The sequence below is a fragment of the Lacerta agilis genome, chromosome 5, assembly GCF_009819535.1.
Source record: "Lacerta agilis isolate rLacAgi1 chromosome 5, rLacAgi1.pri, whole genome shotgun sequence".
In the NCBI taxonomy this organism is placed as follows: Eukaryota; Metazoa; Chordata; class Lepidosauria; order Squamata; family Lacertidae; genus Lacerta; species Lacerta agilis.
The window spans coordinates 34,812,730-34,839,216 of record NC_046316.1 but is presented as its reverse complement, the minus strand read 5'-3'; the positions used below and the strand labels follow the sequence as shown (position 1 = coordinate 34,839,216).

At 42.3% G+C, this 26,487-nt stretch overlaps 1 protein-coding gene across 4 annotated transcripts in view; it reads left to right on the top strand.

The window, feature by feature from the left end:
• The first annotated feature begins 7,057 nt into the window (after nt 1-7,057).
• The window catches only part of BLNK (B cell linker), a 94,376-nt gene continuing 74,946 nt past the window's right edge, over nt 7,058-26,487 (top strand). For 2 of the 4 annotated variants that reach the window (XM_033149317.1, XM_033149316.1), the window contains exons 1-2: nt 10,004-10,138; nt 12,875-12,937. In XM_033149317.1, the coding sequence (XP_033005208.1) occupies nt 10,064-10,138; nt 12,875-12,937 (138 nt within the window). In that variant the 5' untranslated portion in view covers nt 10,004-10,063. Of the gene's footprint in view, nt 7,151-7,703; nt 7,801-10,003; nt 10,139-12,874; nt 12,938-26,487 lie in introns of those variants that run through there. The other 2 variants (XM_033149318.1, XM_033149319.1) reach the window with 2 other exon arrangements.

Sequence of the window (26,487 nt, the reverse complement as noted above, 5' to 3'; positions counted from 1 at the left end):
AAAGTCAGGAGTAGGAATGGAACAAAGAAGGGATCTTTAAACAACATGCACACTGCTGGTTCACATTAAACCATATTTTAGAGGGCTTTTTAAATGAAAGTTTTTTTTATTAAAACTTGAAAAACAAAACAAAAAACGATATGCAAAAGTTAACATCAAGTACCAAGCATTTATTTTAACATAAAAACTGAAAGACGGGAAATAAGTTTCGTTTTTAACTATGGTGGTAGCAGACAGCACGGTGTGAGTCACTCACCTGGCCTCACCAACAGCTGAGTCACTGCCGTGTCATCACAGCTTCCATGGGATCCAGGTGGCGCTGTGGTCTAAACCACTGAGCCTCTTGGGCTTGCCGATCAGAAGGTTGGCGGTTCGAATCCCCATGATGGAGTGAGCTCCTGTTGCTCTGTCTCAGCTCCTGCCAACCTAGCAGTTCAAAAGCACGCCACTGCAAGTAAATAAATAGGTACCACTGCTGCGGGAAGGTAAACGGCATTTCCGTGCGCTCTGGTTTCTGTCATGGTACTGCATTGTGCCAGAAGCGGTTTAGTCCTGCTGGCCACATGACCTGGAAAGCTGCCTGTGGACAAACGCTGGCTCCCTTGGTCTGAAAGCGAGATGAGCGCCGCAACCCCATAGTCGCCTTTGACTGGACTTAACCATCCAGGGGTCCTTTACCTTTACCATCATAGCTTCCACTACCCAACTATGGTTTAACCTTGCATGAGAACAAGGGTCACCAACTCTAGGGCCCCTTGCCAAAAAGTCTTAGACCTTCTGTCCCCAATGCTGGTATCAGAGTGATACACTGTGATGGACATCTTTTGATGACTAAATGTCCTCAATAGAAACAAACTTACTCCATGCTTTAAAATAAAAGTTTTGTTTTTGTTTGTCGATACCCTAAACTGGCAAATGGGTGAGCTCCCTAAGGGGCATGGGGATTACACTTTCCTCTCCATACTGAGGTAATAATGTAGAAGCTGACGCTTCAATACAGCAGGATACAATAATTCTGAAATGTAAATCCTTCCCTGACCCATTAAGGATCAACAACAAAAGAGATAAGAGAGTTAAAAGAGAGGAGAATGGGTATTGACATTACACAGTTCCAACATTATTGGTTTTTGTAAAACAAAAATAAAAAGAATCCCTTAACATTGATTTTTCCCAATGTTCACTGGCCAGTTATTCATCGATTATCATCTAGTGCATTTATACACACAACATAAGCTAACAAATTTAACAATTGGGCTTGTCAGGGGAAAAATACCACCGCAACTGTTCTGGCAGTATTGGTCAGTATAAAGCAGTAATGTGTTTTTATGCTGTTTTTATTAGATTCACATGAAATTTTTACTGTTCTTGTAAAAGGCTCGGTGGAGATTAAGGTATTATTCCTAGCATACTGTTGACACAGCTTTTTAAACCTGAGCTGCTGAAGCAGAAAAAAAGCACGTGGAGCAACTGCAATCAGAGCTCCTTTAATCCCAATTCCCTGGCTTTAAAGTGCTGTTTAATCAATCAAAACACTGTGTTAGACGCCATGCGGCTTATAACCAAGAGCTACATATCATCTTTAAATAAAGTCTTAAGTTGAAAGCTCATTTCGTGCTTAGCAAGTATTTTCTTGCTGAATCGATATTGCCATTGTGTGTGCCCTTTGAGCAAGCGCCGATGGCTTCCAGCTACAACTTCAGAGTGTTGCAGGATTGTTGGCTGAAACATCCTATAGATGTCTGGGCCATGTCTAGACATCCTACATTTAAGGTGCCACTTTAAACGATCAGGGCTTCTCCCAAAGTATCCTGGGAACTGTAGTTTGTTAAGGGTGCCAAGAGTTGTTAGGAGACCCATTTCCTCCCCCACAAGGCTACAATTCCTAGTGATTTAACCACCAATCCCTCTTCACAAGAAACTCTGGGATCCTCCAGCCTTCTTCAGCAGATCCTGAGGATGCCCTTGGGGAGACAGGGAAAAGCAAAGAATAGCAAAGCACCAGCAAAGCAGCTGCACTGGATACTACCCAAGGTTTTCAGGGACCTTTTGTGACTCTTGAATAAAAAAAAAGTACAGTGTTCATCCCACAAATCTTAACAGGAAAACATTCAGCACAGCCCTGTTATTTTCACAATACATTTTTTTCTTTTTTTATCATAGATTTTGCAAATTCCTTTTGAGTAGGGTTTTGATATCAACCAATTGCCATAAACAGTATACACAACAGAGACCCTAAATAGCCCAAGATATGACTGCAGCCAAAGAACAAATATAATTCAAAGAAATTTCCCAATTAAAATTGAAAAGCACATTGAAATACACACGCACAAAACCACAACTGAGCATTTCAGCAACTATCATTAAAAAGTGAAAGATGAAACTGAATTCTTGATGCATAAGTAGCAAGAGGGTAACGGACAATTTTATTATTATTATTATTGTTTCCCCAGCCGTACTAACTAAACCATGAATTTATGATGGAGTAACTCAGGCAGATTACAATGGTTTTAACATTTACCTGGGAACAGGGATGCCAGCAGGATTTTCTGGGCCCAGGACACTGTGGGTGAATTGAGATCCCTGCTCCATCACAAACAAGAACTGAGACTTGCATATAAATTTGAGGTGTGTATAGAGGCAAATTTAGAAATGCCATACATCTCACCATGGTGGGTAGAATGTTACTGGGTGAGGTGACTTGGCTAAGTATAAACTTTGTAAAAAAATAAATAAATAGAAAGGACCATTGATATGCATAATAAAAGGGTGGAATTGGTTGGTCTGCTGCCATTGCTCTTGTTCCATCTCCTGTTTGTCTCTTTGTTTTCTACCTTACCAGTCACAAATGGGCACCAGCCATCACTTGTCCCATCCAGACCAATCTCGTGCCTCCTTCTTGATGAACGGCTACAGAGGTGCACATGGGCCTCCCATTCCCAATAAGCTATTAGCGGTTACTGACTATAACCGCTTCCCAAAGCTCTAGCAGAGTTTCCCTGGTGGCAGACGACAGAACTGCAGACACACTCAAATGCACAGAGAAGAATTACTTTCTTTATGCTACAGGTGGGTAGCCGTGTTGGTCTGCCATAGTCAAAACAAAATACCTGAAGAAGTGTGCATGCACATGAAAGCTCATACCAAGAACAAACTCAGTTGGTCTCTAAGGTGCTACTGGAAAGAATTTCCTATTTTGTTTGTTCTTTATGAAAGCATTTCCAGGTACTACAAACATTTTAGTTGCTACTATTTACAGTCCTTCTCCTCCATCGGCACGGTATACTTTTAGTCTTATGATAAACAGTCCTGATACTGCAAAGTCATAATATCAGCATATGTGTGCTCTCCTAGTGTCTCAAAATGGCAAACTCATAGCTCCGCCTTTTAACTGCATCTCCAGCTGATACCAATTAAGCTGCCACTCCCACACACTGAAGAAACTTCTTGAACACTTTTTTAAACTTAAAGGAACCTTCTCTGTTTCTTTAAAGACTGTATTCCTAATGTAAGCAGCCTGGCACACACTGCAGGAGAACGGGGCTCTGTGGAGCTCTATGGGCCTCTAATGTTTATCTTTCCAACTGTGGGTGTTTGTGCCTACATGAAGGTAGACCGTGACCTGGGTTATGTGCATTCAAATGTACATAACTGAGATGGTTCAATTATCAGGTAATGGCTGTATCTCTCCTCAGGCGACATGAGAGGAAGCATTTGTTTGAAAGAGGGATGAGGGTCAGGGAATTTGATTCAGTTTGCATAAACCTACCTAATTTGCATAAAACAATATGAAATCCCCAACATAGCCACGCTTCAAAAGTCACACTTCTCTGAATTTTGCACTGTGAATCTCCAGCCACATAATGTGTACAAAAATGCATAAACTAGGTGGAGTGTTCCTTTCTTTAAAAATGCATATATTAGTGAAAATAACATCAACAACACTTTCTATTTGAGGAAATGGCTTTGCAAAAATATGTGTATGAGGCAAAATTTCATAAATATTGCAAAATACACATGTGCGTTTTAGGAGAAAATTGCACTAACATACTGATGAAATTTCATGAGGACTTAAAAAAAATTGATGTGGAAATGTGGAGTAGGGGTTGAACTCACTGGAATTTTTGCACCCTTTCATTTTTGGAATTACCTTGTATGAATATGGCTCGTTAATGTCATTTGGTTTGCAAAATGCCTTTTAACCTGACGCCAAATTGTGTTGTTGTTTTTGCAAGATTGGTACAAGTGACTTCGACTGTATTTTGTCTGCCACAAAAACAACTGATTGCACAACTGAAGGTCTGCTAATGTCAATCTTTGGCTGCCATCTCCACAGGTGTTATTGTGCCCCTGCAGTCTTCCCCAACTTTTTTCTCAGCGAAACAAAGTTTTTTCTTCACCTTCAACCACAATAATCACACCTTCCTGCAATTTGTTTCTTCTTTCCAGAAAGGCTGGTTATCTCACTCAGCTTGAAAGGACAATTCATTCTTGTGGTCATAGAATCATAGAGTTGGAAGAGACCACAAGGGCCATCCAGTCCAACCCCCTGCCAAGCAGGAAACACCATCAAAGCATTCCTGACAGATGGCTGTCAAGCCTCTGCTTAAAGACCTCCAAAGAAGGAGACTCCACCACACTCCTTGGTGGCAAATTCCACTGCCAAACAGCTCTCACTGTCAGGAAGTTCTTCCTAATGTTTAGGTGGAATCTTCTTTCTTGTAGTTTGAATCCATTGCCCCGTGTCCGCTTCTCTGGAGCAGCAGAAAACAACCTTTCACCCTCCTCTATATGACATCCTTTTATATATTTGAACATGGCTATCATATCACCCCTTAACCTTCTCTTCTCCAGGCTAAACATACCCAGCTCCCTAAGCCGTTCCTCATAAGGCATCGTTTCTAGGCCTTTGACCATTTTGGTTGCCCTCTTCTGGACACGTTCCAGCTTGTCATTTGATAGTTCAAAGTAATAATTATGCCTTTCCCCTTTTTTGTCAATTTGATTTATCTTCATTCCTCAATCATGGATCCTCATTTATGTAGTCTGCCTGGGTTTTGGAGTGGGTGATGTTCTCTCTCTTTCTCGGCCAATATACTAAGGCTGAAGTTCTAACCATTTTTGCCTGGGAGTAAGCCCCATCGAATGGAATAGGACTGACTGAGTAGCCATGCTTAGGTCTGCGCCTTAAAGCAAGCTGTAACCCTGCTCCTGAAACTACTCATTTCACTTGTAGGAGTTTGGTCTCTTGTAAAAGCAGAATTTTTATCTTTTGACTAGCCGTGCCTCTGTCCTGCACACACAAAATGTTTTTTTTAAAAAAAAAAAAAAAGATCTGTCCACCCATGGCCAAGGCAGGGTATGGTGTATATGCATGAATTCTGTGTCTCTCTTTTTTATAAACAACTACTTGCTCAATATATATATATAAAAAACAACATTCACAATTCAAATGAAAATAAAAACTGTCTATCCTTCTCCTCAGAGGGGAAAAAAGTGCCTGGATCGTTTTCTTTATGAGAACTAAATGAAAAACATGACAAACTGAGGATGAGATATGAGAACACTGAATAGAAGTTGCGTAACTCAGAATGACCTGTTTTCTTGATTAAGCTCTGAGGCACGGAGCCCCATTTCAGTTTTCCTACCATCTCCCACTACCACCAATGATACACATGGCTGGCTGGCTGGCTGGCTAGCAAACAGGATTTGAAAGATAGCAAAGAGGAAGGGAAGATAAAGAATGTTAATGGCTGCCATAAGCAGAGTATATAAGAATCCCCTTCAAAGGAGAAAAATAGTTTTGACATAGAAATTGGTTGCTGCATTCACCATAAAGCAGCCCTTTTTTCTGCAGTGATCACAGGAATAGGTTCCTCTAAATACTGAAAAATCCTTTAAAGAACAGCATTGACTCGGCAACTGCAGTTGACATTCGTAATCAAGCAAATCTTTCTCTGTTTGAAAGAAAGCTCGACGGTTGCAAAAAAAAAAAACTGAGTGCATCCCTAATGTGGAGAACTGAACTTAAGATTGGAAAACCAAGAAACTGAGGAAAACCAAAATCAACAGATTTGCCCACCCCTAGTTTGAAAGCACCCTCCACATGATACATTTGCCATGCCCAAGCTTTCTCTTGCTAACAGAGGGTGGTATTCAACTAGGTTTTTCTCAGAGTAGACCCATTGAAATTAACGGACCTAGCTTAATCGTGATCATTAATACCGCCCATAGTACTTTTTATGATGTGGGGCAGGGGATTATGTGGACGCAATTTCAAATACATTTAATTTAAAGTGATATTTGGTGCAAATGAGGACACCAGTTTCACCCAAAAACATCACTGGTTCAAGCAGATCCTCTGAGAAGCATCTACTACAGGCTTCCTCAACCTCTGCCCTCCAGATGTTTTGAGACTACAATTCCCATCATCCCTGATCACTGGTCCTGCTAGCTAGGGATCATGGGAGTTGTAGGCCAAAATATCTAGAGGGCCGAGGTTGAGGAAGCCTGATCTACTATATCAAATTAATCTTACACAACATAGTCTAGTAATTGTCTTTTCTCCTTTAGTGAAGGAAGCAGACTACACGTGCAAGGGAAATGTGGCAGAAGCGTAAAACCATTCACCTCTTGCTCCTAGCACTGTCCCGGTACTAGGGGAACATTGTAACCCCAACAGCCTTTTGCATGTGGCACACAGTGTACTTAATAGTAATACACACCTATTTTGCTACAAAACGTAGCATCTCATGCCCCCCCTCCCACCCAGTTCTCAGTTCCACATAGCAAAATTAAGCAGGCGGTTTAAAGAAATGTAAGCAAATTTCCCTAATTAATTTTCAGCGCAGAACTGGGAGTTTAAATGTTAAAATTCCAGACCTATTCAGGCACCAGTGAAAGCTATCAGTGAATTTTGCAAAGAGGATTATAATAATTGATCTTCCTGGGGATGTTGCAAGGGATTTTATGCAATGCATTCCCTGAACTAGTTTATGAATCTAAAGGCTTGTTGTTTCCCTCCCACTGGGCACAGCTAGCTTGTCAATCATCCTCCAAACACACAGAACAGTTAGCTTTCAGAGGAATAATAGACAAAGCAACTGCTCTGGACTTTAAGCAGTTTGATGACTAAGAAGAACACTTGTATGTGGTAAGTTACTCTTTAAATACTCTATACACAGTATCTTCAAATCTGTCTGCATTAGGCTTGTTAATAAAATGCATTTATGCTTGAAATAACCACAGTGCATTGATAGTTGCTGCTTCTGTAATGCCAATATTGATTTTAAAGGATGTTGCATATTTCATATGTTGAATGCTTGATAAAACACCCATGGGAGCAAGTTGCTACAATTTAGCAAGTAGGTTAACAGTATAATTTCCAATTAACTGCTGCTTTAATGGGTACAGTGAGAAATTACTTTAACGACTACAGTAGTCAATCCATGTAAACAAGACTTAGGAATTTGCTTCCTGTTAAGTGGAAGAAGAGTTTTAAATAGTTCGGATATTTAGAAAGAAAGAAAGAAATATGCTTGCGTCAATCCCTCTAAATACAGAAACTCCAACATAGGAATGGGAGATTGAGACCTGACTTTAAAGTAATTACTTCAGTCTTTAAAATATATATTAGCACAGGAAAAGGAAAAGCAGGATGTGGAACAGAATATCCTCACCCTCCAGTCTTGATGGAAACTTTTACATTTGTCATGTCACAGTGACTCAGGATTCCCAAACGAAACAAGCTGATTTCTGTCAAAATGAGTGATAACTTCATTCCTCCAGCTTTATTTCTAAACGGTAAGCTTCCATTGTATCTTTTTTTCCCTTCCACTTCCAAAAATGCAACGTGCTTGTTACTGACTGATCTTTAAAAGGCAAGATTTATGCTGCTTCTGTAGCTGTATAATTATATTTATAAGAACATGGTGGGATTTGGCTTACACAAATGCAGCTCTGTTTTCTCCACCATCTATTTTAGACTGTAAGCTCATTGGGAGAAGGGACCTATGTTGCCTAATTCTGATTATGCAGTGCACATTAATGACATGGGGCATAGTAACCACTACAACTACAGAACTCTGTGATCACCAGTGTGACTTAAGCGCCGGAATTTGGTTTGGAAGCAGTAATATGTTGGTGACAAGTAGGGACATCTGAAGACTTGGTTTGACCTGCATTTTTAAGCAAACCGACCTGATATACACTTAATGCACCAGAAGGCAGTTTTACTCTTCAGGTTTCTGTACTTCTCCAAATTCACATTATAGTTGAGTACATAAATGCACGCAAAGGATATCTAAAGAGGAAATGCATGCAAAAAAATTGCACATTTTGTGGAAAGAATACATTCAACATGTGACTTTTGTGTGTGTGGCTTTCAAAAAAAATAACAGAATGTGAAGCTAAGATGGCTGAAATAGATTGATTCATCTATTCCCTAGTGCCAAGATATTCTGTTGTCAAACTAACCTTAGTTTTTGTGTGTGTGTTTGGTGGGGACCAGAAAAAGTTCTACACAGTAGGCTTGGCTAATGGGAAGCTCATAGAAGATGCTCTCGGACTCAAAGCCCAGTTTCCACCTAGCAATGCCCCAATGTGAACTGCAAGGAAAGAACTGGCCAATTTTGCCATGAGGCTTTTTTGGGGGGGGTACACAGGTCCTCACTTAGGTTTGTGCATCTATTTTATCATGAACATCTTTAAGGAGGCTTATTTTGTTTGCTTGCGTATGGCATTTCCGCTCCACGTTTTAACGCATATGTTCTCAGGGTAGCTTGAACAGCTTTAAAGGTAAAGGGACCCCTGACCATCAGGTCCAGTCGTGTCCAACTCTGGGGTTGCGGCGCTCATCTCGCTCTATAGGCCGAGGGAGACGGCGTTTGTCCAAAGACAGCTTCCGGGTCATGTGGCCAGCATGACAAAGCAGCTTCTGGCGAACCAGAGCAGTGCACGGAAACGCCGTTTACCTCCCCGCTGGAGCGGTCCCTATTTATTTATTTATTTGCACTTTGATGTGCTTTCGAACTGCTAGGTGGGCAGGAGCTGGGACCAAGCAATGGGAGCTCACCCAGTTGCGGGGATTCGAACCGCCAACCTTCTGATCAGCAAGCCCTAGACTCTGTGGTTTAACCGACAGCGCCACCTGCGTCCCTAGCTTGAACTGTCATGTAAAACAGACAGAATGAACATACTTTAAGTCATCTCCAAAAGGAAACTAGAGAAAACCATAAATGGGCTTCTTTTCAAGAAAAGTAATGTAAGAGCAACAACTAAAAAGGCTCTGTTCCCAGGAGATGCCAATCTCAGTATCCCCAAAGGGTGGCACCTGGAGCTAAGTTGAAGAACACTGAATGTGAGTGCTGACAATCCCGAATTAATTTTGTGGATTCTAAAAAGACACCTGTTTCTCTCTTTTCTTTTCTTTTTACCATGCAGCAGTGAATGCTGACAATAAATTTTAATAGGTTGTTGGCATTTACTGGCATATCTCTTAATTTCTGGACATTCACAAATTTGTCTGGGGTTGCAAACATTCGCTATAACATATTCATACATACACTTACATGAAACAGAATGCCAGAAGTCAGGGCTTCCAGCAATATGTATTTTAAGATGTGATTTGAGAAACAATAACACTGAAGAAATCAAGATAAAAGATTTCCTACATACAAAACTTAATACCACCAGTATATTTACTCCAGTAAACGTCTCATTGGCAATACACCATTATCTAAACTTGCTGTTGACGGTGGATATGCTTTTGATCTTTGCTTTGCATTTAGTGGTGAGAGATCTTTGCCTCCTTGTCATGTTCATCGCAGCTTATGAGCAGAATGACTGTCACTGAATGAAATTTGAAATGATCACAGTAGCAACTGCGCAGCCACTGTAAAGGGATGTGTAGCTTTAAGCAAATGACAACCACAGGGAGGGGGGGGGGGAGTTGCAAAGGACACTTCCTCTAATAACTTCCAGAATCTCTCAGTAATGTTTAGTAAAGCAAACAGTTTCTGCTTTACCAGAAGAAGCAGATCAGTTTGCCCTTGTTGTGTGACCCAGCATGGCCACAAAACTACCCTTCCGAGAAGAATGTGAGACTTGGACTGCTATTCAAGTGGCAGATCTCCTGAGACAGGTACTGGACTGATATGATATTCTAGACAAGTGACTGTCCAAAGATGTAACATTACTCCATTCTTTTTTGAAGTCATCGGTGGCAAGCTCTTAGAGGCAATATGCTTGTGAAATTCTCCTATTATTAGCCTAAAGCACCAAGAAAGGGAATATTTCATTAGTTGCCTGTGTTATACTGAATGTTATCACAACATGTATAGTTGTCAGATTGCCATTAGGAATATGAATCTGGGTGCAGAATAGTTAACATATGCAACATTTCAACTTCAAGTTCCTCCTCTACATGCAGCCATGAACAGACTCATATTCTTGGCTTAAAAACTGCCTGCACCCTCTCCTCTTACCCCCAACACAAGGACCTGCCTGGCCATGCAAGATGCAGGGTTTGAGAGTTCTTGCAGGGGAATCATCCCCCCCCCCTCGGCTATGGCGGCCATGTGACACCCAACAAGTCAGATGACAGCTTCAGGGGGCTCACCAGGCTGTAAGTTATATTAGGGGAAATTGCTTTGCAATACAAGTTAATGTTAGGCAAAAATAAGGAAAAAAAGATATTTACATTTGGAAAAATTCACACTAAAATGATTGGTTTTACGGGGTTTTTTTAAATGCACACTGGCATGAATTAATTAAATAAATAAATTTAATTGTGCCCTGCCCATCTGACTGAGTTGCCCCATCCACTCTGGGCGGCTTCTAACATATATAAAAACATAATAAAACATTGTGTACCATGCCAAACCTTGTACTATACAGTGTAGAAAACTGATCTTAAGATTGATAAGAGAGAAAAACTGAAATTGTTAGATTTTCCCATCCGCGTGTCAGCTCTTGGAGAATCTACTGGAGGACTAATTTTAAGGGAGGGGTGGGGATTAACAGCTGAATATTCCTCAAATGTGGAGAAACCCTAAGCAAAGATTGTAAGATTCATCGGCAGCGGAGGCAAGGCAGAGGAATAACAGCTGAAAATGATATTCTGGTGTATGTGTGTGTAACCAGTGCTTTTTTCTGGGGGGACACAGGGGTTCACTAAACATTTTGTGAATCTTTGTACTTTTGTCCATTTACTGTATTTATTTTCCCCGATCTGAACTGTAAAATGGTGGTTTTCTTGAGTCAAACTGAGAGTACCCCTAAACATTTTTTTAAGGGAAAAAAGCACTGCTGGTAACTGTATGTGGGGCACGGGTGGCACTGTGGTCTAAACCACTGAGCCTCTTGGGCTTGCTGATCGGAAGGTTGGTGGTTCAAATCCACGTGACAGGGTGAGCTCCCGTTGCTCTGACCCAGCTCCTGCCAACCTAGCAGTTCAGAAGCATACCAGTGCAAGTAGATAAATGGGTACCACTGTGGCGGGAAGGTAAATGGTATTTCCATGTGCTCTGGCACTCATCACAGTGTCCCAGAAGCGGTTTAGTCATGCTGGCCACATGACCCCGAAAGCTGCCTGTGGACAAACACCGGCTCCCTTGGCCTGAAAGCGAGATGAGCACCGCAACCCCATAGTTGCCTTTGACCGGACTTAACCATCCAGGGGTCCTTTACCTTTACCTTTTACGTTCACTGGTAACTGTAGGCTCCCCTTCCTCACTCAGGATAAATATTTATTTTCTTCCTTCTCCTCGTATTGCAGCCTTGTCCTCTTCAGTAGTTTGTCCTGTCCTGGCTTCTGAAGCAAGCAGGGGGACGGTATTATTAAACTGATCACATCCGTGTCATTTTAACCATTTGTAGAATGTGTGATCTCACAGTGGCTCCGATGGTGCTAATTAGAGAATAGCTGCAACCCTTGACACACTTAGCAACACTTACTACCTAGTAAGAGGTTATGGGATGTGGAAGAGAAGCAAGAACTATGCATTCACAAAGCCTTTTTGTCAAAATATTCTCATTTATCAAAAAAGAGGTATATAATACTGAGGTATTTATGTCATTAAACAGGGCAATCCTGAATGTGTTTGCTTTTCCCTTCTACTTCCTTCTATAAATTCATGATCTTTTAGAAGTCAAATTTTATTGTACTGTTTTCCCCTGACCTTGCATTTCTACAATGGATGTCTGCACCACAAAAAAAAAAAAAATCCACTCTTGCTAACTTCCTCTTTAAATCTAGACATACAACACATCTGTCCATGGTACAGAGGGTACAGGTCAAGAAAATATGTCATTTTCAGAAACGGTGTTGTGTAAAATTAAAAAAAAAACCCAACTCCAAAGGAAATGACACAATCTTCTAAAAAAGGAACTGTGGAGAACTTTCTACTGAAATACTTAGTACAAACTTATCCGACCCAAATTGCCAATTAATAGGTCATGTCACTGGCTATTTTACAACACAGGTCACACGTGTGGCATAAGCAACAGCAATTTGAGACACAACTGGAGGCAGCAGGAGGGCTTGTGTCTCCTTTTCTGTGGCCCATATGCCTAAAAACTGTTGGCCATCATGATACTAGGGAGATTATGTCCCAGGGGCTTAGGCTGGTACAGGGATCAGAGTATCGGAATGGGATGTAGAGACCCAGCTTCAAATATCCACTCAGTCATGAAGTTTACTGGATGACAGTCACCACCTGTTCACTTAACTTACCTCACAAGGTGGTTGTGAGAATAAATAGAAACTGTACTTAAAACGAACATTCGTCAAGGCACTATGTCAGCCCAAAAGCCATATAAAAGGTTTATGTAATGTATGTATCACCAACTCTAATATCACCTTTCCCTCCCTCTCCAGTGTGGGATGCATGACTCCGCCCGGATAGTGGAAAAATTAAAGATAGACGGAGCTCGGTTTTTGGTAAGAATTTTTCATAATTTCTCTTAGGAATTGTTAACAGAAAGATGTTTTAGTGAAGGTGCACGAGCAGCAATGATTGTGCCCTCGCACTGGGAAACACTGGTAGAGTAACACCAGTATTCAGCCTCAGATGCATGAAGGCAACAGAAAAATACAAATATAAAATGAACACAAAGAAAAGTGAACGTTTCCCTTACCTTAAACATATAAGCCAAGCAATATATACTTAAGAGTTCATTTCCAATTGTGTTGCAAGAAGCAAGTGACGAAATGTCATGTGACGAAAGAGATCTGGAGGAACTTTCATGGGCTCTTTCGCTTTTCATCACAATTTAATATTGCTCAACACTGTTGACAATGTAACATCAAATCCGTGGTAAATTTATTCTTCTGATGGCGGTTTGCCAACGCTGAGTGATTAGTTATGCGCAAGTTAGGCTGCTTACAAATCTAGAACTATTCATTTTAAACTAAAAAGAAAAAGAAATACAGGCACAAATTAAAATTAAAATATTTGGAAAAAGCTTTCCCTGCCTTTCCCCTTCACTGACCTTCCCTTCTGTTATGAGTCTTGCTTTATTTAGACTGTAAGTCTGTGTCTAATTTTAATTTTATATACAGAGCCTGCTTCTTGAGGGAAGACTGTATGAAATTTAATCATACAGGAATCATGAAGAGAAACTAGCATTTTAAGGCTGTATGCACTCTGCCACTTGACGGTCTTGAAATTTGCACAGAATATGACTCCCTGGAGGGTTTTGTTTTTAGAAGTGTGTGATTTTAGCCCTCATGACTGTAGAGAATGTGTTCTAAAGTTGGGGAACAGCCTGCAGATCAGGAAACAAAAGTACACTTTATGTGCTATGCTCATTGGGATAAAGCTGTCTTGTGCCCTATGACACTCTCCCCCCCGTGTACAGGGAGCATGTAAAATAAATAAAGGAACTATACTAAGTTTAGGTGGCTCCCCAACCCAACAGTCAGAGAATGCAACTTCATTAATGCTAATCTGTCGCTAACAATTGTAGAACTTGAAAGTCTTGTTATCACCTCATTCACTTGTCAGAGCAAGGAGGGACCATCAAATTACCCTGACACAGCGGTGGAGCATATGCCCGCGCTGCCCAGGGTGGGCATGCTCTCAAGGGGGGCGTGGCATGGAGGGTGCCCTCCCAGGCGCAACATAGCCACTCAGGTGCCCGGAGTGGCATGCGCACCCCGCAGCTGGGGGCGGAGCGAGCCACCCACGGGGGCGGAGCTAGCCGCCGATTTGGCACGCCACCCACCCACAACTCCCAATCCTCCCCCAAGCTGTCAAAACGAAGGGGGAAGGGGGAATGCCGCCGGCAAAGCAGCAAAGCGGCGCAGCTCCCCCCTTCCCCGACTGCTCGGGGTAGGGTTGGGAGTCACGGCAGGCAGCGTGTCAAATGTAACTCCTTCAACGAAGACACCCGGGGCGGTCTGTCCCCACCGTCCCCCTTCCACCGCCCCTGCCCTGACGCTGATGACATCACTCCTGCTCTGAGAAAAGGCTCAGAGCTGTGCTTCCTCACCCTACTACACTAACTGCTTTCTCCCCATGGGATTGGTGCCCATACCCCAAGTCTAATATCAGCTTGCTCTCCCTGAAACACTGGCAAAAACAAGACTGGTTTAAAGCTTCCAGACAATAGGACCTTCTTTGTACCAAATGGGTTTTCGGAAGTAATCCACAGGCTATTACTGAACTATGGCATGTGTCCTTTATTTTCTACATATATTTCCACGCATAAACTTCCATCAGACTGGTCCTACTACTCACCCAAATCCATACCTTCTTTTACCTTCCATTGTTCATTCCTTGCACACATATTAAATGACATTGAATATTAAGATTCCAAATAATGTAGGGTTGCCATATTTCAAAAAGTAAAACCAGGACTCCCCAAAATTGTCAAGCTTTTTGTTTTTATTGACTTGACTAAGATCCAGGACAAATCGCCCCCTTTCGGAATATCCCCTCCAGACATCAATTCCATCTTTGGAATCCCGGTAACGTCTGGGAAAATCCAGACGTATGGCAGCCCTAAAATAATGCAATCAAATCAATTAAGGAAAGTAAACCTTTGGACATGTATGCATTTCACTGTAATTAAAATCATGAGGGCAGAATATCTTCAATGGCATTTTATTTCTCCCTCCTCCCTTTCTAGATTAGAAACAGCCCTGCTTTGCAAGGCATTTTTCCAAATTAGGAGACAGTTGATTCAATTCAAAGGGTTTTAAATGCCAAGTTGAGAAGGCGCAATTGGTTTCATTTTTCTCAGCGCACTGAACATTCATTACCGAGGGAAGAGAGTGTAGTAACAGAACAGACATATAAAACTATTGCTAGGGGGTGGTTTAGTTTCAGATCATATGTCAAACACTGCGCGTTAATTGAAAATGAGTCTGAGCGATTCAATTGGATAGAGCGCTAAAACCTGGCAATTAACGGCATGCAAATATCCAATGGTGCCATAAAGCAGGCCAAAGCATCTTCAGTTAATTGGTCCAGAATTAAAACAACAACAAAATTTAGTAATAAAACTGGCACTCAGATTCATCCAGAGTGTGCCTCTTTTGCACATTTCTCAGCTGCCTTGGGCCTATTATAGCCCAACTGCTTTTGCAGTAGTTCTGTGTTGCAATGACAAACTCATGGCATCTTAAGACTTGTTGGTAGCCAAAAGGGTAATTGTTCGACAATTGCTCTTAAGTCCTCCAAATAGGGCAAAAGCAGACATTGCCTCACCCCCACAGCTAAGGATGATGTAACCTCAGTGTGTCTGTGTGGAGAGAAGCAATAGAAACTGCCATTTAAGCAGGGGAGTGAGACAAACTGATAATTTTCCTTCCTGTCAAACTGTGATGGATTTGCTATAGGTTGCCTCTGACAGTTGTTAATTGGTGCTAGCCTGCAGGCTCAACATCTAGATCAGGTATGGGCAACATGTGGTCCTCCAGATGTTGTTGGATGCCAATACCCATCAGCCCCAGCTAGCAGAACCAAAAATATAGTCAAGGATAATGGGAATTGTAGTCCAACAACATCTGGAGGGCCACAGGTTCCGATCTAGATTCAAGCAGGGCCAGGCCAACTGTGAGGCAGAGTGAGGTGGCTGACTCAGGAAGCAGATACTAAAAGGGAAGGGGGATTGATTTTATTTAATATTTGCATTCTGCTTTTCCAACAACAAATGTTGAGCTCATAGCGGTAACCACAATAGCATTCGGAGGGGGGGGGAACATTGTAAACACTATAATATCAAACACAGAAACGTATAAATAAAGCAAACAGCAGTTAATTCATCAAGACAACTAAAAACAGTTCAGCAAAATCAAAATATGGGAAAGAGTTGCTGAGCACCAACCCTGTACCAGATGATTTCCTCTCTCTGGGAAGGTGCTTCTTTGCTCATCGCAGCAGGTATCACACACCCCAGGCCATTTTAAACTTGACTTCTTTTCACCCTACTGCTCCCTTTGCTTGATCTGGGCATAGGGCTGGACCCAGTCCATCTCCAACTTCTGGTTCTCTTTGAAAGGTGGCCCAACAACAAACGATGGTAAGGTGTTAGAGGACTGAACTGCATTCAGTGTGCATGAGATGTCTTGCACCCCTCAAATCTGAATTGCTATCCTTAGAAGATGCAGAGGAGGATGCTGCCCTGTTGCCAGCATTGAAAGGGGTTTCAGCTGTCAATCCAACTGGCTTCTATATGTGGAATTGAGAGGGGATACCATCTTGTCATTTGCTCAGGGAGCAAAACACCGTGGGCTGGACATGGATCCAAGGGAGCTGTATGGATCATGGATAGGCAAACTAAGGCCCGGGGGACGGGGGACAGCCCAATCGCCTTCTAAATCCAGCCCATGGACGGTCCGGGAATCAGCGTGTTTTTACATGACGTAGAATGTGTCCTTTTATTTAAAATGCATCTCTGGATTATTTGTGGAGCATAGGAATTCGTTCATTTTTTTCTTCAAAATATAGTCCATCCGCCCCATCCACCCCCAATATCTGAGGGACAGTGGACCGGCCCCCTGCTGAAAAAGTTTGCTGACCCCTGGTATGGAGGGTCACACTATTATGAATGCATTTTTTATGTCTGAATGTTGCTCTGGGGTTTTATCTTCCCATATTGAAGCTCAGTGGTCATAGATCGTTCAAGTTAATCCTGGTATTCATAGATGGGGTTCTAAAGGAAGTAGGGTCCTCAGCTGATGCTTGAACTTTGTGCTGCTACTACTAGCTGCCCATTTACCTTCTGCCACCCCTAGTCCAAGATTTTCAATCACTTACTGTTTCTAGGCTTTTAGTCTGCATGCCCCTACAGTGGCACTCTGAAATCTTCTGGGTATGGGTGGTGGGTAATGTCTGTAGTCCCAGGCAATATTATATCCATGAAATTAAGAACCAGTACTATTGTCATTGGTGTTAAAAAAAGGATGCTTACTATAGTCATCACTATTCCTTAGCTGGAATTAGAAGAGCTCAAGTGATATGCCATAGCTGTGTATGATATTATTTCCTTATCACTGGCAGTATAAAAATACTCCATTCAGCAACTGTACTGCTTTATAATACATATCCTTATGAGAGGAGTTCCCAACACCAGTATTATAGTGACAATCCTAAAATTATCTTGTAAAAACAGAGCACTTGTATTAATCCCATTTTCATTCCAATGGTTTTAAGTTGTCTCATGCTCCCCCATCTTCACTTCTTTATAGCCTTCCTTAAGATCACTAGCTATGCTGGAACTGCCTTGGAGAACATACTGACGCCCTTCATTTTCAGGTTGCCGCTGATCTCACAAGGCCACCAAGCTCCCTTTCCATTTGGAACCCAAAACTAGAGGATGCTCTTAGGTTGAATTGAATTGAACCCAGAATCATTCCAAAGGGTAACTAGATTCAAGAAGGCAAAGTAGAAAGATTGAGGGGGAAAAGACTCATTTCATAACCAGTGTTCAAAAACTTATATACTAATAATGAACTCTTTCTCCAAATGTGGATTATTACGTAGCAAAAGAGGGAGGTATCAGCAAGCTTCATGGCCGTAGCCAAAGGGGGGCGGGGGGGCAGCTGCCCTCCCTAGATCAAGTACAACAAAAGAAATACTTAACTGACCAATCACATCAGTTCTGCCCCGCCAAAACAAAAGGCATGCTCCCCCTAAAAAAGGCCTGCCTCCCCCCCCAAAAAAAAATCCTGGCTATGCCCATGGCAAGCTTAGGGAAATAACTACCAGTAGGTTTACATGGGGGGGGGGACGGAGGATGGCAAAACAGATCAATGAGGACTGATCATGTTGAATGCATACCCTCCAACATTTCTCCAATGAAAATAGGGACGCCTATTCCATAATGATAATATTACTATATGTATCCCACATATCTTATTGGGTTGCCCAAGCACACTGGGCAGCTTCCAACGTATATAAAAACATAATGAAACATTAAACATTTTATAAAAAAAACATTTCCTATACAAGATTGCCTTCAGATGGCTCAGGATTGGAAAATTCCATACCCTCTAACATTTCTCCATTGGAAATAGGGACAGCCTAAGGAAAAGCGGAACATTCCGGGATCAAATCAGAAACTGGGACGACTTCTCTAAATCAGGGACATCCCTGGAAAATAGGGACACTTGGAGGGTCTGTGAGTGGCTAGGGACTGGAGGACCCCCCTTCAGACTGGTGGTGTTTTGTGGGTATACACAACATGCCAGATACAATAGCTGTGCATTAATAGTGGATTCATACTGTGCTGTGCACACATCATTCTGGTTTATTGATTGTTCTGTGATGCTTCCCTAATGGTACCACATTATTACTGTACCCTCTTTGTCCCAGTCTATGGTCTTCTTGAACCATAGAATGGGACACAAAAAAAACTGCCTGAGGGAAAAATTGTAGTATAAAATGTTACAGGATTTTAGCCGGCATTTCAAGACATGCTCTGATCGGAAACAGAGCAATATGACTGTTCCCTAACTTTTGCAGACGTAAGCAGTACTGAAAGTGGGACCTCAAATAACTGACTATTGGGTGGGAATGGAATATTTAGGAGGAAGTTGCGGTTGGCTGATAGATCTCGCTTGTTCTACCTGACATTGATTATTTTAAGATGGAACAAATAGTGGCGGAAATAAGCATTTTCGTCTCCCCCATTTCTAGTTCAAACATAGAAAATACAAAATGGAGGAAACCCCCATGCTCAGTATTTGCATCGTACCTGCACATACACAGCTGTGCCAGAACCTTGGAGAATCTCTTTAGACGATGAGTTGTTTATTCCTGTTACAGTTCTTTTAATCTGTAGTTCTTTCTTAACCTCCTTGGCTAGCTTTCTGTTTCCTGGCTCCCTCTACTTCCCACATCCCTTGCGGCTGGGGAGTGTTGCTCTGGAGGAGTAACTATAAAGAGATTGCACGGCAAAGACAGCCCCAATGCCGTTCATTTGCAGGCTGCAGCTTATTTCAGAGGCCACTAAACTCACTTTCCACTCAGAACCACAGTGAAAGGGTGTTCCAAAGTAGAGATGAATGCAGTTATTCACAAGGGCTACCTTTATTTCCTAGTTACTTTTCAGCATTCAGCTTTATACTGGCTGTTGTGGCCAAAACATAAATTGAGTGAAAGAGGAAAGCTATCTCCCCTTCTAGATTTGCGGTTTTAAAAGAGGAACAACAGGACCATAGGGGTGGGGTGGGACATATTTAACACTTGCCTTCCAGTTCAGTGTGAACCTAATGCTTTATTACAGCTGTCAAGGTATTGCTTCACTGTGTGTGCGTTTTTATATAAAGGTATGCATCATCAATAATACTTTAAGTAGAGGAGGGAGCTACATTATTTATGCTTACTAGATGTTACCAATGACAACCGTGGCCTAGTTAATGTACTGTAAGCACGCCAGCTACTGCAGATAAAGAAAGGGAATGGTGCCTTTAAAAAAAGATACAGATAGAATTTACAGTGCTTGGCTATCTGCCTCAAAACACTTGCAATCTATGTTTACTGTGTTGAGGAAGGGCTACTGTTCATCTTAGAGTTATTCTTTATTTTAAAGCTTTCTGGATTACCCTTGACATATTGTTCTCCACTATAAGATGCATTTTTTAAGCCTTTGACTGGTGTCTCTCGAGACATTTTAGACTGCAACTCCCATCAGACCCCAGTCAAAGGCTGGTGTAATGTATTGCTGGCAACATGTGACACTATCATGAGCATTTTTCAAAGAAAGAAGCTGAGGGTTCTAACAAGGAAAGGTTGTTAAAGCAAACGGCATTTAAAGCAAACAGGAGACCTATTTAAAAACCTGGGTTTAAAGGATTTAATACAGTGGTACCTCTGGTTTCGAACTTAAATTCGTTCCGGAGGTCCGTTCTTAACCTGAAACCGTTCTTAAACTGAGGTACCACTTTAGCTAATGGGACCTCCTACTGCTGCAGCGCCGCCGCCACTGTACCACTGTAGTTGAGTACATTTACATTCCTCTGCGATTGCTATTCCTCCAATGGAATGTAAAACTATAAAAAGTGAAGACATATTTTTGTCTCTTTATTTCTTCCTACAAGAATAAGACAGAAGCCAAGTTAAGCATTGTTGTGTAACCGTTAATGTTGATGACTAAACTGTCACCGATCTGTAATAAGCCAAGTAAATGAGTGAGGAGAAAAGGGCAAAAATATGGCAGGTTCATCTAAAAAGTCAACACATATACACATAGGCTTAAGGCATTTCCAGTGCTGGGTTTTTAATCCATGAGTGATATTAATCCAAAATGCATATGTATGCTTTATTTTGCTATAAGGTGCTTCTGTATGATGCAGAGCCTTAAGCCTTAGCATCTCCACCTATCGACACCTCTTGGTGTATGCAAAAATTGAAGCTGTGCTGATGTGAAAAGCTAGGGGGCAAAGAGCTGTGAAACTCACTGGAAAAACCACTAAAAACCCTCAGGGGGAGAGAACTATGAAGGTTTCTGAATAAAACAGCCCTCCCCAAGCTGGCGCCCTCCAGTTAAGTTGAACTACAGCTCCAATGAGTCCCAGCTACCATAGCTAATGGCCAGGGATAAAAGTTGTTGCTCAAAACATCTTAAAAACACCAGGTTTAGGAAAGGATGGAATAAAGCATAATTTCTCACTTCGTTGGGGATGAAAGGAGCCAGTGCCTAGGAGCTGGGCTCCCTTTTCCCCTCCCCTCTAAATATTTGATGGGCATTGCCATTCAAATGGTGTCTGTGCGCCATGTCTTGTGGTCGGTTAAGCAGGGTGGGGCTTACCTGGACTCCCCACCTCCATATTTCATCCATGTTGGCACCCTTGTTGAGAAGGGTTACCAGTTCCCTTTCCAATTTCTAATGCATCAGCATGTTATTTCTACAACAACTACTACTGCTAGCTATTAATGTACATTTTACAGGGAAACATAAGCAGAAACGATCCTTTCCCCATGAGGAGTTTCCACTCTAAATGTTGATAGTGAGAGAGGATAAGAAAATCCCTTCTGGATTAAACCAAATACTACTTTAGTCTAGCATCCTGTTGCACAAAGTCGTCAACTAAAGTAAACCATGGTGGCTGTTACTCACTGGGGTAATAATAATAATAATAATAATAATAATATATTTATACCCCACCCATCTGGCTGGGTTTCCCCAGCCACTCTGGACAGCTCCCAACAGAATATTAAAAATGCGATAAAACATCAAACACTTCCCTAAACAGGGCTGCCTTCAGATGTCTTCTAAAGGTCAGGTAGTTGTTTATTTCCTTGACATCTGATAGGAGGGAGTTCCACAGGGCGGGTGCCACCACTGAGAAGGCCCTGTGCCTGGTTCCCTGTAACCTCACTTCTTGCAGAGAGGGAACCGCCAGAAGGCCCTCGGAGCTGGACCTCAGTGTCTGGGCTGAACAATGGGGATGGAGACATGCCTTCAGGTATACTGGGCTGAGGCCGTTTAGGGCTTTAAAGGTCAGCACCAACACTTTGAATTGTGCTGTTATTTTGGAAGGCAGGGAGGCCAACAGGCGGTGGAGCCAGAGCCAATGACAGGCAGAGCCACACCCTGACTATTCTGTAAGCCAGAAGGCAGGCAGGGGGGCTAGTAGAGCCATGCCCCTTTCACCCTAATGGACCAGCCTCCATTGCAACCAGATGACTATGAGAAACCCACGAGTGCAATAGTCCTCTCTCACTCATGACAATCTCCAGAAACGGGCATTCGGAATCATACTGTCTTTGATACTGGACATAATATATATCCATCATGATGAGTAGCCGTCATTAGCCACGAATATGTCTAATCACATTTTGAATGCATCTACACTCTCAACGCAAAACAAGCCAACCCAAATTAAAAGGGGGGGTAATGCTAGTACAACAGCAAGGATGATTTATCATAAAAAGATAGGGTACAAATGCAAAAAATAAATAAATAAACATAAATAACTCATATTCACATTAAATATAGATCAAAAGAACATCCTTTGATGTCTAACCCTTTGTTCTTAAAGTTTTACAGCTATATTTTCAAGTAAGATGAAAGCTGTTACTTGGAGGTAACATACTCTGGGTGCTTGTAAGTGGCTTTGTAAAATACTAAGTCAGAGCATCACCATTTTCATCTTCCCCCTCCCCCCTTTTTTTTTAAAAAAAAGAATCCCATTCAACAGTAGAGAAACTTGGAAAATTCACTCAAATTTAATACATATATTAAATGATGCCCAGTTGCTTGCCCATAGTTTTTAAAAGTAATTTTCTTAAATCTCATTTTAAAGAGAGCAAGAACCTTTCCCACCAATTTCAGTGGGATTTAAGACGGAGCAAATAACTTTCTCTACCTCAGAAGGTGGTGGACTTTTGTTCCTTGGAAGTTTTTAAAGAAAGGTTAGATGGCTATATGTAGCTGTGATTCCTGTATTGCAGAGGATTGGACTAGATGGTTGCTGGGATCCCTTTTAACTGCAATTCTATGGCTCTGTCTCAACACCCCCTTCAGCAAAGAGCTGCTGATAAGAAAAGGGACCCTCTGCTCCCCAAGAATCAGAAACTGTAGTTTGCCCCTCACAGACATATAATTCCCAACACCCTTAAATTACAGTTCCCATAAATCTTTGGGGGTACTTTAAATGGGCTTTACATTTATGGTGCATATGCTGCCACCACTTTATATTCACGATGCCTTTGGGGAAGAATTTGGCTCAAAACGCAATAAATATTTTGTCTTGTGCCTTTTTCCTTCTTTTTTCTTTTCATAATACCAGATAAGTTTGCCAGGAGACAAGCCAGTGGGCTGGTGACAGAAGTCAATCATTATCACTTTTATTCTAACTATTATTCCCTACCCAGCATGGTTCTTATAATAGTTTGGCACCTACTTACAACCACACAAAGCTTGTCTGAGCTTCTCAAATTACATTTAAAATTATGCTTAGCTAGCAAAGCTGTTAAAAGGTGGAAAGGAACTTCCTTGATGGGCTACACAGAAAAAGTACAGACTGAACACTCAAGATTTCCCCTCACTAATATGATGACTCCATCCTGCCTTCTCCTAAATTACACCATCTGCTATGAATATGAATGAAGCCAAACAAGCAATGGCAGGCACAGAAGAAGCCAGAAACCTGAGAGAAATGAGCATAGGCCTAATCACTAATTAGTCTCAACCTGCAATTGTTCTCAACTTAAAAGGCAAAAACCACCAGACTTTTAAGGGTTGCCGGCTATCTGCAAAGGGGGGACAACTATTCCTTTAAGAGATTTGCCTAAAAGCCACTCAGGGACTGTGTCAAGCTTTCTTCTCTGCGGGAGCTCTTAAAGGAACAGCAGTCCCCAACTGGGCTGGAACTGGCAACTCCCGGTGAAACACGAACAATCTGTCCATTGTCAGCATTCTCTGCCAACGGATGAAAACTAGCAGACATTCCTCTCAGTGAAGCAGAGGAGGTTATTAAAATATTTATCAGCCATTCCATATTTTAAAACCCAGGGAGTTTGCCCCCGTTACAAACAAATTCAAAGGAAACAGAAGAAAGGCTCCAATTGAGGAGGGTTTTGGTTCCCCACCACCACCACCTGCTTGCCCTGTTTGGTTGCTCAGATTTCAACATTGTGTAATCTCGTTCCAAATTTTGATTGTAGTTGCTAACATATATATATATATATATATATATATATATATATATATATACACATACATACATTCAGATAGGTAGCTGTGTTGTTTTTACGCAGTCGAAATAAATAAAAAAAGTTTTTAAATGGTCCAGTATGGTCCCCAAAGTTCTCCCAGTCCTGTGCATAGCAGGAAATGCTTAGATGTCTTGATCATTTTAGAGCTCTTAGGCTCCCATCCTATACATGCTCACCAAGAAATAAATTCCAGTGAGCACAGTGGGACTTACATGTTTTCTGCATTAACTGCAATTCGCTTAATTATCCCTCCTATGGACAATCTACAGTCCAATGCCTGTCCTGACTATTGTATAAAATAGTATGTTATGTCAAGGATTGCACTGCTCAAGGCAGTGTTGTACAGCTCCACGACCCCCCTGCTCATTGGCTTTTACATAAGAATGGCCTGCTGAATCAGTCTAGGGCTCATCCAATGGCCAGTCTAGCCAGCATCCTGCTCTCACAGTGATGCCTGATGCTTGCAGGGTGCATATGAACAAGATCACCAGCAACTGGTAATTCAGATACATGATCAGGGCCTTCTCTTCCATAGGGGCTGGTGGCGCTGCGTGCCAGGGCACCGGGCCCCCCAGGGGCGCCCCCGCGAGCCCACCGTCATACCGGGCACCCCCTCCCCAACCCACCCCCGCCCCCATGGGCGGGCGAGCGCTCGTGCGCCGGAGGGCAAGCGGGTTGCAAGCCGGCCGCCCTTGCCTCCCGGAGCCCCAGCTGGAGCGCTGGAAGGGCGTGCAAAGCCCCGCGCCGCTACAGCGGCACGCCCCTCATCCCCCGCTCGCCCACCCCTCCTCCCGAGGGGTGGCCAGCGCAGGAGGGAGGCGGGCGGAGAGGCGGCACGCCGGGGGCACCGAGGGATCGCCGCACCACAGTGGCCGATCCCTCTAAGACGGCCCTGTACATAATGCCTCTGACAGTGGAAGCAGAACCACTGTCTACCACCATTCAGCACTGGTAATTCTTCCAGTTTGGTTTTACTTTTCACACCTAGAAATGGTTGCATTAGGAAGCTAAAATAAATACTATGTTAAGAAAGCATTGTTTCACAGCTTCCTACAGAGGTAGCCCATTTCCATCATCCCTCACCATTGCCCATGCAGTTTGGGGCTGATGGAATAGGGCAGGTCATTTTAGGGGGTGAAACTTAATTTTTGCAAATTGCTTCAGTGGTGGAGGGGCTTAAAAATATTTTTGGGGCATGAGGAATTCAAAGAAGAATTGCTACTAATTCTTGTAACTGGACAACATTTAGCTTGGTAAATTTGATTAAAAAAAAACACATGAACTGATCTCAGAAAACCAAAGAAGCTTGATTTTACCTTCTGAAAATGTCAGGTAATACTATAAAATAATTAGTTTCTCCACATAAAACTTATCCTATTAAACATACAGCATTGCCTTGTAATCATAAAACATTAGAAAGTAATGATATCAGTTAATAAGAACTTTATGCAACAAATTTCATCAAGTCTTGCTTCATTCTGGGACATCAGCCACCAACTTGTTTCTTGGCCTCACATTTCTCATGTGTGTATACCCTACCTGCTGCCTGTGTGACTTGTTTCACACACCTCTCTATAGACTGAGCATGGCAGGGCCACTGTGGAACTTGTATGGGCTTTTCAATCAACTTATTTACTTCCACTGAGTAAGTCTACATGTCAAAGGAGGTCAGTCCAGTCCATCAGTTCCAACAGGGACAAAGGACTGGGGTTGATGGAAGATGTCTTCCTTGGACATAAATATTTTCCAATACGCCATCATCTCCATCGATCTTTTGGACACCAGCTCTCCTCTCCTCATTGTCACCCAAGCTCAATGGTCAGGTATGATGGGGTTGCAGTCCTGCAACAACTGAAAGGTCCACTCCTATCTTACAGGTTCACCAGACTCCCCTGCCTGCATCAATGAAAAGGTCAGGAATGACAAACAAATCTGAAAGACGTCTTGCCTAACCATAAACTATTCCCTTACATTGCACCAATTTAGTGGAGTATTGGGTGTATTCTAGGGCACACTGTGAGTTGATGAGACTGGGTGTTACCATATCAGCCAAGGCCCTAGGGTTTTGCTGCTCCTAAAGGAAAAGAAATAATGTGAAATGCTCGATTCCACATGTGTACATTTAAAGTTCATTGTTAAAAGTAGCTTCGTTTTAATTGTGGTTGATTGTCTTCGGGTGCTTCTAGAAGCTATTGTTCCCCTTGTTAACTCTGCAAATGCTCTAGGGAAGCCAGATGGCATCATAGCATGAAGGCAGATCCAGACGGTAGACCTTTTTTGGATCACGCAGCTGCCATCAGCATTGGTGAGTGAACAGTTT